Source organism: Carettochelys insculpta, chromosome 6 (assembly GCF_033958435.1).
Source record: "Carettochelys insculpta isolate YL-2023 chromosome 6, ASM3395843v1, whole genome shotgun sequence".
NCBI classification, from domain to species: Eukaryota; Metazoa; Chordata; order Testudines; family Carettochelyidae; genus Carettochelys; species Carettochelys insculpta.
In genome coordinates, this window is record NC_134142.1 from 70072716 (window position 1) to 70085333 (window position 12618).

Genomic DNA, 12618 nt, shown 5'->3' on the forward strand with positions numbered 1-12618 from the left:
AATTATGAGGGCTGTCTCATGATTAAAAATTGCGATTAATACGACAATAGATTACTATTTAAATATTTTGGATATTTTCTGTTTTCAAATGTATTGATTTTTCACTACACAAAATATGACATGTACAGTGCTCACTCTATTTTAATTATCAGGACTTGCTCTGTAAAAGTAACAGTGGTTTTCAGTTCACCTACAAGTACTGTAGCGCAATCTCTCTCATGAAAGCTGAACATACAAATGTAGAATTACATACAAAACCCCCTGTATTCAAAAATAAAACTTCGGCCCTTGCATGTCCACTCAGTCCAGCTTCCTGTTCAGCCAATAACTAAGACAAACGTTTGTTTACAGTTATGGGAGGTAAGGCCACCAGCTTATTACAATGTCACCTGAAAGTAAGAACTGGCATTCATATGGCAATTTGTAGCTGGCATTGCAAAGTATTTATGTGCCCAATATGGTAAACATTCATATGTCCTTTCATACTTTAGCTACCATTCATTCCAGAGGATATGCTTCCAAGCTGATGATGCTCATATAAAAAATTTAAGGGTGACAGTTCTGAAACAAAAAAAAAAAAAAAAAATCAAAAATCAAATGGAGAGAGAAATCTCTGAGCCGCAATTCATTTGCAAATTTGACTCCATTAACCATGGATTAAACAGACTGGGAGTGGCTCGCAGCTCACAAAGGCAGTTTCTCTGCTCTGGGTGCTAATATCTCCCCATTAGACTCTGACAAAGGCTCATATCCCCCTGTCTGATCTGACTTGTTTTTTCCTCTTTTGGTAAGTACTGTTGATACTGGGCCATTTCCACCTTGCTGAATAGGCCTTGTCAGCTCTGGTCCTCCCTTTTACTGGGACCCCACTCTTTTAATACCCCTCCCCCCCCACTCATGCATGTGATGAAGCAGGTCTTTGCCCACAAAAGCTTATGCTCCAGAATATCTGTTACTCTATAAGGTGCCACAAGACTTCTTGTGGTTCTCGAAGTTCCAGACTAACATGGCTACCTCTCTGACACATTAAAAAAAATGTTAATTTAATTAGGACTGAACTCTCGGGGAGACCTGTGTCTCCCCTGCCCTGTTTTACCCACATGCTACCATGTATTTCATGTTACAGCAGTCTTGGGTGATGACCCAGCATGTAATTGTTTTAAGAACACTTTTACTGCAGATTTGACCAAATGCAAAGAAGGTACCAATGTGAGACTTCTAAAAAAATCGCAAACGCTCACCCCAAGGTTTAAGAATCTGAAGTGCTGTCCAGAACCCCAGAGGGATGAGGCGTGGAGGATGCTTTCAGAACTCTTAAAAGAGCAATACTTCTATGCAGAAACAACAGAACCCAAATGACCAAAAAAAGGAAATACACCTTGTGCTGGAGACAGCTGACTCAGATGATGAAAATAAACATGAATTGGTCTGCTCTGCTTTTGATTGTTATCGAGCAGAACCCACCATTTGTATGGACATGTCCTCTGGAATAGTGGCTGAAGCATAAAGGGACATATATTCAGCACATAAACACATGCATTATAAGCTACAGGAGTGCCATGTGGATGCCAGATCTCTTTCAGGTGACATTGTAAATAAGCAGGCAGCATTATCACCCATAAATGTAAACCAACTTGTTCGTCTTAGTGATTGGCTGAACAAAGAGTAGGACTGAGTGGCGATGCTCCCTCTAAACTTTTTCCTCTGTGTGCTGGGGATTCAAATGCACAATTTACATTGACTGACTGTATCCAGAAAGGTGAGTAGCAAACAGTTCACAGGTCATATACTGATAGGAAATTTTTTTCAGTCCAAAAATTTAGACCAGTTCTAAAGTACCATAAGAATTTATAAGGCCACAATATGCCCCTATGTCGGCAGAAGTTTTGTTGGAAGATAAATTCTTTCAACAAATCACTGCAATCTCCTTTGGCTTCTTTGAAAAATCCTTGCCTTGCCTCTCTCTTACATACACAAAAGAAAGTGGCAGAAAAGCAGGAAAACTGCAGGTGGCCTGGAATGACTGACAGGCAGAGGGAGAACCAAGGAGGAAGCTAGAATGATCAACTCCACTGCTATTTGAGGATTTCTATTATGAATGTAAGCAGGTTACCGAAGGATGTCAGGTTCCTCAAATCTTTCTGTGCCTATTCCACTGCAGCAAAATTAAAGCAAAAAATATTGCTGCCCTCTGATACTTGAGATAATAAGCAAGGCAGGGATTCTCAAAAGAGGGCTAAAAGGAGATTTTATGAATACAGTTGATTTATGTTTGGGTTTTTTAAATTAAAACCAGACATTTCTTGGGGAAGGGGCTAGACTAGAAGTTCCCACGAAAGAGATTATTCACCCTGTGCAGTAAATGAAGTTCTTTGGAATGTCTCCCCCCACGCAGGTGCTCCACTGTAGGTGTGGCAGTACCCTGTGCACTTGTGATCAGAGAACAGCAGCAGTATTTCTCAGATCGCACAGGCACACGTGCTGTGCCAAGCGTGGGAGATATACAGACCCGTCATGGCGGGGGCAGGGAGTTACCCCATCCACCAGACCCAGCACAGAGGCATCCTCTGCCCTAGCATGGAGCAGCTGTGGCCAGTGAAGCGCTGTGGTAGCTCTGGGCTGAGCCCAGAGGGCAGAGGTGTTGCTTAGCATACTGCCTTGACTCTAACAAGGGGCTTGTTAGGCAGCTATGCAGCCACCCAGCCATGCATCTTAAAGGGAACTTAGATTGGATCCTGTATGAGACTTATTCTGGAGCCCCTTATGGGAAATGTTTCATGAGCAGCGCATGATTGAACGGCCATCGAGGTGACAGCTATCAAACTCACATGGATGGCGCTGGTATATAATTTCAATCATTTCAAGTGTATAACCTGGTGCAGGATAATGGAACATTTGTTACATCACCCTAATGTGACATGCACCAGTGTTAGAACTGAGTCCATTAATGGAAATAAGTAGCATTATGTCTCCTGCTCAAGAGTACTTGTTCAGCTGTTTCTGAACATGTTCTGAATCCTGGAACCATGGAGAAGCCAGGCTTCAAGGTGGGGCAGCTATGGATTTGGATTGAAGAGGCCACCTGTACCCTGAGAAAGGAGCTGCAGAGTCAGGCCAAAAGCGATTGGAGGGCATACCTCTGTAAAGGAAAGAAATACATCAGACCTGGTCCCTTGTCTCTTGTGGAGTACACAGAGCATAAGGGGAAAAGGGAGGAAAGGCCTAGAGTAGCTGAGCATCCCATGTGAAGAGCAATGGATCTCCCAGGAATTTGTGTTCTAGTCCCACTCAAGCAAAATTAAAGGCAGCAAAACCTTTTCCAGTGTGGCAAAAATATCTATAGGGGGTAAGACTATGTTTTAATCACAGGTAATTTTAATAAAAGTCACAGACAGGTCATGCGCAATAAAAATTCACAGTACATGACCCCGACTAAATCTTGATGGGGAGACAGCTTGTGGGTGGCACGTGCCTGGGATGGATTGGTGCTGTATGGGAGGGTGCTAGCAGCACTGGCAGGCCTCCTACTTGGCTTCATGTGCCTCCCTGGAACCATGGCCAGCAGGAGTATTGGGGGCAGCTCCTTTGGAGTGGAAGGAGCTTTGAGGTGGCACCTAGCTGCAGGTCTGCCTAGGAGGTGAGGGACATGCCAGTGCTTCCAGGGAGACTTCGGTAAAATAAGCACCACTCAGAGACGTCACACCAGTTCCCTCCCTCCTACATCCACGGCTTCTGCTTGGGGAGTGGAACAGGGTCCTAATTTTTTCCCCATCTATGGGCAGACCTAATTTTGTGATGTACACCCAGGCACAGGCAATGTGCACCACCAAGAGAAATACATGCTGTCAACTTAGGCACTCTGCTAATCAGTTGGGGTGGCATTTAAATCTCTCCTGGCTGGCTGCCCAAGCACTCAGATGACAGGCAACATTGAAGTACAGTGCAGTAGCCTGAGACGACCCAGCAGTGGCTGGTGCACCTGGCCCATGAGCTGCCTGAACTGCTCAGGTGGCCCAAACGACAGTCACACCAGCCACTGCAGAAGTCACGGAGATCTTGAAGTCACAGAAAAGACAGGTACCTGTTCTGTAACTGGCGTTCTTCGATATGTGTTGCTCATAGAGTCATAGAACACTAGGCCTGGAAGGGACCTCGAGAGGCCATTGAGTCCAGCCCCCTGCCCCAATGGCAGGACCAAGTACTGTCTAAACCATCCCTGATAGACATCTATCTAACCTGTCCTTAAATATCTCCAGTGATGGAGATTCCACAACCTCCCTTGGCAATTTATTCCACTGTTTGACCACCCTGACAGTTAGGAACTTTTTCCTAATGTCCAACCTAAACCTCCCTTGCTGCAGTTTAAGTCCATTGCCTCTTGTTCTATCCTCAGAGGCCAAGAAGAACAACTTTTCTCCCTCCTCCTTATGACACCCTTTTAGATACCCGAAAACTGCTATCATGTCTCCCCTCAATCCTTTTTTCCAAACTAAACAAGCCCAATTTTTTCAGCCTTTCTTCATAGGTCACATTCTCTAGACCTTTAATCATTCTTGTTGCTCTTTTCTGGACCCTCTCTAATTTCTCCACATCTTTCTTGAACTGCGGTGTCCAAAACTGGACACAATACTCCAGCTGAGGCTTAACCAGCGCAGAGTAGAGCAGAAGAATGACTTCTCGTGTCTTGTTTGCAACACACGTGTTAATGCATCCCAGAATCATGTTTGCTTTTTTTGCAACAGCATCACACTGTTGACTCATATTTAGCTTGTGGTCCACTATAACCCCTAGATCCCTTTCTGCTATAGTCATTCCTAGACAGTCTCTCCCCATTCTGTATGTGTGAAACTGATTGTTCCTTCCCAACTAGAGCACTTTGCATTTGTCCTTATTAAACTTCATCCTGTTTACCTCAGACCATTTATCCAGATCATTTTGAATTATGACCCTATCCTCCACAGCAGTTGCAACCCCTCCCAGCTTGGTATCATCTGCAAACTTAATAAGCGTACTTTCTATGCCAATATCTAAATCATTGATGAAGATACTGAACAGAACCGGTCCTAACACAGACCCTTGCGGAACCCCACTTGTTATACTTTTCCAGCAGGATTGAGAACCATTAAGAACTACTCTCTGGGTACGGTTATCCAGCCAGTTATGCACCCACCTTATAGTAGCCTCATCTAAATTGTATTTGCCTAGTTTTTTTAATAAGAATATCAAGTAAGACTGTATCAAATGCTTTACTAAAGTCTAGGTATACCGCTTCTCCCCATCCACAAGGCTCGTTATCCTATCAAAGAAAGCTATCAGATTAGTTTGACAGGATTTGTTCTTTACAAATCCATGCTGGCTGTTCTCTATCCCCTTACCACGTTCCAAGTGCTTACAGATGATTTCTTTAATTACCTGCTCCATTATCTTTCCTGGCACTGAAGTTAAGCTGACTGGCCTGCAGTTTCCTGGGTTATTCTTATTCCCCTTTTTATAGATGGGCACTATATTTGCCCTTTTCCAGTCTTCTGGAATCTCTCCTGCCCCCCATGATTTTCCAAAGATGATAGATAAAGGCTCAGATACCTCCACTATCAGCTTCCTGAGTATTCTAGGATGCATTTCGTCAGGTCCTGGTGACTTGCAGGCATCTAATTTTCCTAAGTGATTTTTTAACTTGTTCTTTTTTCATTTCAACTTCTAACCTGACCCCTCTCCCACTAGCATTCACTATATTGGGCATTCCTTCATCAGACTTCTCAGTGAAGACCGAAACAAAGAAGTCATTAAGCATGTCCATTCCAAGTTCGGTTGCTGGAAGGATTTTGCCCTAGCCAGTAGCCATAGGCTTGGTGCGGCATCCCATGGAGTGGCGCTGAAATGGCAACCAATATATGCATTGCCCGACACACACACACACACACACGCACGCCCGCCCGCCTGCCCCCGGCTCAGCTCCTTCTTGTCAGCTACTCCAACAGTGGAGAAGGCGGGAAGGTTTTGGAATGGATATGAGCAACACATCTCGAAGGACTCCAGTTACAGAACAGGTAACTGTCTTTTCTTCAAGTGATTGCTCATGTCCCTTCCAAGCTGGGTGAATACAATCCAATGCCTAGGAGGTGGGGTCAGAGCCCCGAATGGACTGCACGACAGCCCTGCCCACCGCAGTGTCTTCACATGCGTGCTGTGTCAAAGCGTAATGTGCTGTACACATATGAATTGATGACCAGTTGGCCACCCTACAGATGCCCTGGATAGGCACCTGTGCTCTTGTGGAGTGTGCCCAAATTGGAGAGGGAGGAACCCCCACAAGCTTGTAACACTCCTTGATGCACATCACTATCCAGGAGGAAATCTGCTAGGAGGAGACTGGAAGGCCCTTCATCCTATCAGCAACTTCCAAAAAAAGAGTTCCTGTGTTCTCCTAAAGGGCCTAGTCCTGTCCATATAGAAGGTCAACGCTCTTCTAACATCCAAGGAATGCAAACATTGCTCCCTCGGGGAGGCATGGGCCTTTGGGTAAAGTACCAGTAGGGAAATGTCTTGGTTAACATGAAACACAGAGACCACCTTAGGTAAAAATGCAGGGTGAGGTCTCAGCCTAACCCTTATCTTTGTGAAACACTGTGTACAAGGGGTCCACTGAAAGTGCCCTCAACTAGATGCCCTCCCTGCTGAAGTGACTGCCACCAAAAATGCTGTTTTTTAATGCAGAAACAGCAGGAAACAGGTAGCCAGGTATTTAAAGGGGGCCCCCATAAGCTGGGCTAACACCAAGTTGAGATCCCAAGGGGGCAGTGGTGCCCAAATCTGGGGCTTGGTTCTTTCTAAACCTTTCAGAAACCTTTTGACTATGGAGGCTGAAAAACACAGAAGATGTTTCATGACCTGGGTGAATGGGGGACAGAGCAGCTAAGTGCACCCTAACTGAGGAGAGGAACAAGCCCTCCTGTACAAGACCCCATAGGTAATCTAAAATCAATGGGATGGGGGCTTGCGAGGGAGACAGCCCTCTGTGAAATACTTACACTGAAAACCTTTTCCACCTAGCCAAATAACTCACGCTGGTGCAGGGTTTTCTACTGTTTAACAACATTTCCTTTATGGGATCCAAACAGGCCAGCTCCTGATCCCTCAGCCACAGAGCATCCACGCTGTGAGGTGCAGCAACTGGAGATTGGGATATTGCAGTCTCCCCTCTTGCTGCATCAGCAGGTCCGGACGGATCAGCAATGTCATTGGCTTGTGGATCGACAGATGCAGAAGGGTCAAGTACCAGTGCAACGATCATGCAAGCGTCCTTCCCCAAAGCAAATCAAACAGGCTGAATGGAGGGTCACTTTTGGGCACACATTTGCCGCTTTTTAACAAGTCTTAAAGCCTGGGGATCCAGACATTCCCCAGAGCCAAGGCGCTGGGGGGGGCGGGGGGAGAGAAAGCCCTGTCTCGCCTATTAGTTAAAACACTAAGACTAACTATCAAGTACTAAAACTATTTACACTTCTTCAATAACTATTTACACTGCAATAAGCTACTAGCTAAAGAATCGAGCAGAGAAAGCAAGAGCTCCAATGACCGGCAGCGTGAGGAGAAGGAACTGAGTGGGGGGTGGCTGGGCTGTGCATATACTGGTCACCGTATTGGTGCCACTCCAGGGGGCGTCACACCGACCCTCTGACTACTGGCTAGGGCAAAAACTTCTGGCGACTGAGTGTGCACCTGTGCACACCCAATTTGGAATGGACATGAGCAATCACTCAAAGAAGAATAGTAACAGAGAGGGAGCCGTGCTAGTCTATACACTATCAAAACAAAAAGCAGTCAAGTAGCACTTTAAAGACTAGCAAAATAGTTTATTAGGTGAGCTTTCATGGGACAGACCCACTTCTTCAGACCATAGTCAGACCAGAACAGACTCAATATTTAAGGCACAGAGAACCAAAAACAGTAAGCAAGTAGGACAAATCAGAAAAAGATAATCAAGCTGAGCAAATCAGAGAGTGGAGGGGTGGGGGGGGAGGTCAAGAATTAGATTGAGCCAAGTATGCAGACAAGCCCCTATAGTGACTCAAAAAGCTCCCATCACAATTTAAACCATGTGTTAATGTACCGAATTTGAATATAAAAGCCAGCTTGCCTGGTTCCCTTTCCAGAATGGTGTGATAATTCTTCTTCAGTAACACACATACCTTGAGGTCATTGACAGAATGCCCCATTCCATTAAAATGTTGACTAACTGGTTTGTGGATCTGGAATGTTTTGATGTCCGTTTTGTGCCCATTGACCCTTTGTGTAAGGGAGTTAGACGTCTGTCCAGAATCTGTGACTTCCACATCACGTTCACCCTCTCAGCTGCAGCAAAGCACAGATGGCTTGCTATCAACCGCTGTGCTTTTCAATGCCACTGCATACCAAGATTCAGCCTCCCACTTTAGGCGACCTATGGCTTTATTTCTAGATGTGTAACATTGCATTTGGCTCATTAAAATACTTGTTGTTCAAGTAAGTTCACTTATTAATTAGAATCCTGAATTCTGTACCCTGAAATTGTCCTGAAAATGGAAAGTCCAAGCAGAATCCAAGTATTCACCATGGATAAACTGTTTGAGCTAGTCACAGAATTTTCCTTTATTACTATTAAAAGTCAACAAAACGAATATTAACACAAATTAAAGGGGCCTGGAGCTCTGGATTTCTCCCATAATTTTAATTTATTCATTTTCCAGAACAATAAATGCTGCCTATAAAACACTGAGTTTTGGTTTACCCGCAGTTTGTGCTCTAATCTTAATTCAGGAATGTCATGCAACTGGTGTGCCACACACTGATCCCCTTGTTCAGGGAATGTGCTGGGGTGGTTTCTCTGGTAGCCTGGTTTCTGAATCAATACATTAAGATAGCTCTCAGTGACTGGCATATAATAGTGGTAAAAACCGAAGCAGACTTTGCTTGAAGACAAAGTATTTTTGTCTTAACACAAACTTTCAAACGCGTTTTTATTTTACGAAATAGCACCCAACCTGCATAGCTGTTCAGCAAACTATTTGTGCAGTTCAGATATGATTTGGCATTTGAGCTATGTTTGAATGTGTGTGGCCACTAAAAAAAGCCCCACACTTAGGACGCTAAGATTAGGTTTCTAATAAAAAAGGATTTCAAACTCAATACAGCTAAGGCAGTTTAACCAGTAGGATTGAGGCACACAAGTTATGCAAGTTAATGCACTTTAAGACTGGTCAAATTGCTTCCAATGTCATGAGCCCATCGCTGTAGTGTTAAACTCCATGCCAGATGCTCTTGGCAAACATATGGCTCCGGTAACATTTACTCATGACCCTGATCTGCAGCAACTGAAGCAGTCTTTAAATATGTATTAGATGATAACTGTTCGAGGTTGTTTTTTTTTTTTTAAAACACAATGTGGTTTTCCAAGGAAGACAAATCCAGAGACAAGTGACAGAACAGCAAACATTGATGTGAGAAAAGGACAAGGGTGTCAAGGTGGTTAGAACCGAAGCTCCAGCATACGCTTGTCCTGACATTTTAAATCTTTGCTTGTTCTCTTTTGCACACTTTGCTAACATATGTTTCTTTAAGTGTTAAGAACTGAAATGACCGCTGAAGCCTGCTTGCTGGCCCATTCAAGTATTCTTAACGGGTGGCTCACCCATAGCTCTGGAGATAGGCACCTTAAAAAGCTTGAGGCTGTATTCTGTCATGTATGGAACAAAAGCACTAAAGCAGCAACTGACACCAGATTAAAAAGTATGTCTTAAAGCCCAAAAGGAGGTCACTGACAGTTTCTCAAAGCCACCAAGTGATGCAGGCTGCACTGCACGCAGCAAATGAGACACCGTGCAACAATTAAAAACAACCACCACCGCTAATGAATTTGTTTTAATTTAGATTTTTGTTTTTAAAGGGAAGAGAGAAAGATTTTGTAGAACTGTTTGCTAGACCAGCACAAGAACGCTCTTTTCCCATATGATGCATACTCTATGAGCCCATTATGGCCTGTTCACTGCAGTTAAATATTTAAATGTAATTCTCCAACTCTAACACATTTCCTGTAACATATTTTAAATTAAGCATTATTAATGCTTAATTTTTTTTATGCCAAATTCTTCGGAATTATGTTTTTAAGTGGGACTCTACACTGGTAAACACAACCTGTTGACTAAGAAATGTTAAATTACCTTTGGATTTTTACCCTCTTTGGCCAATAAAGCACGTAGCCGTTCTTGCGAAGGTGGTGCAATGAAGATAATATATGGCTTCAAGTCTGAATTACGTAGGGTCTTCAGCGACTGAAGAAAAAAAATGTTCCATATTTTTATTTAAATTTCATTAATGTTTGTAAAGAAAAGAACAACTTCACTGTTCACATAGTATTCTCAATTGCTAAAGTAAATCAGTACACATTTCAAGTTTTTATTTAAGTTGTGACAACTAATAATGTGATTGTCTGGCTATGTGGCATTGTTAACAAACTCTACTGCTGTTCATGTTTTCCTGTGTAATTTGTATTACTTCTTTTTTGCTTTGCTTATGGAACTTCAGTATCAAGAGCTCACAGAGAAGTAGTCAACCGTTTACTTGGCTTGATCTCAGACTGATGATCTCAGAGTATTTAAAATTTTTTCACTGTTCAAAAGTACAAATAAACGGAAGTTGCACTTTCTCCATATACAACTGAGCACCGGTATATAATGTGTTTTGTTACATACCCTCAAATGTTCTACACACAACTCTAACCTTACAATTAGAAAAACAAAACTTTAGTTTTCCTCTCTCAGTTTATCTTATCAAGTGCGCTAGTTAGGGAGGAACTAATCCTCCATTTTGCATGGTTTTGTGGTAAGATCACAGGACAGAGAAGGCAGGCGGACTGGGTGCTATCTCTGACTATTCAAGGACTTCCTTCTTTGTGACCTTGGACAAGTCACCACCTGTGACTCAGCTTCCTCATTTTCAAAACAAGATTACTTACCAGCCTCACAGCATATTAAGAAATTCATTTTTATTATGTGCTTTAAGATTCTTTCATGGATCATTCTAGAGAAATGTAATATACGCTACTCAGATAAAGAACAATGGAAATCACTTAAGCAATCCTTTGATAACTACACAAATCTGATTTTCTAGTGTTTGTATTTGGTTATGTAATTTGTACTTTACATTCATATTTAACAAATACAGGTCAAAAATCCTTTGTTTTACTGAAAGTTAAATGCTAATGTGCAATTTTACCCGTTAAATAAGCATTTGCTCTGGCAACTGTACATAGAGCTGACCAAAATGTGGGAGTTATGGTTTGCAGGAAGTTTGGTTCTGAATTGGAATGGATTCAAGTTGTTTCAATGAATTGAAATTGTTCATGCTGAACCAGAAATCCTCAAAATGCTTCAAAATCAGAAAGATCAATACATTGGGTTTTCTAAATAAAACCTGCTCCCAGAACCCTGACAGTGAGTAAGTGAAGCCAATAAGAATGCCAGTTTCCTTAGCAGCTGTTAGCATAGCCTGTGTTTTGGGGCAGCCCTGCCATATGGACATTCCCAATCTGAGGCAATCTGCATGGCGTGGCAACCCCAGAGCTGCAGGCCCTGGGAACAGCTCACAGGTCTTGCAAGCTTTGCACCAGGGAGCCTGGAAGCCTTGAGAGCCCTGACATTAATAGATGACAGGTCTCCCAGGCTTTCTGCAGAAGACCTGGGAGGCAAACTCTGGTCAGAGCTGCAGCTCCCATGGATTTCAGGCTCCCAGCTTCAAGGCAAGAACATGAAATGTTGGCATGGCTGCCTCCACCAAAGCCATGGAACTTGCAAGACCAGGACTTGAGGCTCATGGCAGCTCGTAAGCTGGAGCTGTCCTAGAGCTAGTGAACTTGTAACAGCCTGGCTCCCTAACAGACTGACATCCTGGCATGTTTCCCAGGCTCCATGAGACCCTGCCTTTGATTCATCAACAAATTACCAAACCTGAGAGGTTTTCACAAAATATCCTGGGTTGGACAAACTGGCATTTTCCAATGAAACTGTTTCACTAGAAAATTTGCAAACATCTCTAGTTTTATACCCTCTTAAATATTTCTTAGTATATTATTTAAAATTGTATTATTGCTTAAAATAGTTCATCATTTGACAAGCAAAAGGAAGTATTTTTCTAATCTTAATCCTCTAACATTGCAAGTTAATTTCTCCTCTAACCAAAGCAGCACACAATATTCAGTTGCATTATAGATCACTTTACTCTGTATTTATACTGCACTGAATACCGTAATGAGCACTTATCCTTGTTTGTCTCTCCAAAATAAAGCCCAATAGTATATGAATTACATGAATTTCAGGAGTGAAAAAACTCTAAATTTCAAAACCACTAGATTTTTGTCTTAACCAGTTTTTCTTTTGAAGTTATTTTCATTTAGTTGAAGGAAACAACACCTTTTTCCAAGCAGTTGACGAACATGTACCTTCAGCTGCATTCTGAGTTTCAACGTAAGCTGAAATTTATCACGATGTTTCAAAATATGTTCAGAATGAAAGAGTTTGATCCCGCAAAGTACAGATCATCCTTCCTTCAACTTACTCTTAGGTCAAAGGGTCTCAACTTACACGG

At 42.8% G+C, this 12618-nt stretch overlaps 1 protein-coding gene across 2 annotated transcripts in view; it reads right to left on the reverse strand.

Moving 5' to 3' along the window:
- PALS1 (protein associated with LIN7 1, MAGUK p55 family member) overlaps positions 1-12618 on the reverse strand; it is a 136684-nt gene that overhangs the window by 233 nt on the left and 123833 nt on the right. For both annotated transcript variants that reach the window (XM_074997224.1, XM_074997223.1), the window contains one exon: positions 10197-10307. In XM_074997224.1, the coding sequence (XP_074853325.1) occupies positions 10197-10307 (111 nt within the window). The remainder of the gene's footprint in view (positions 1-10196; positions 10308-12618) is intronic.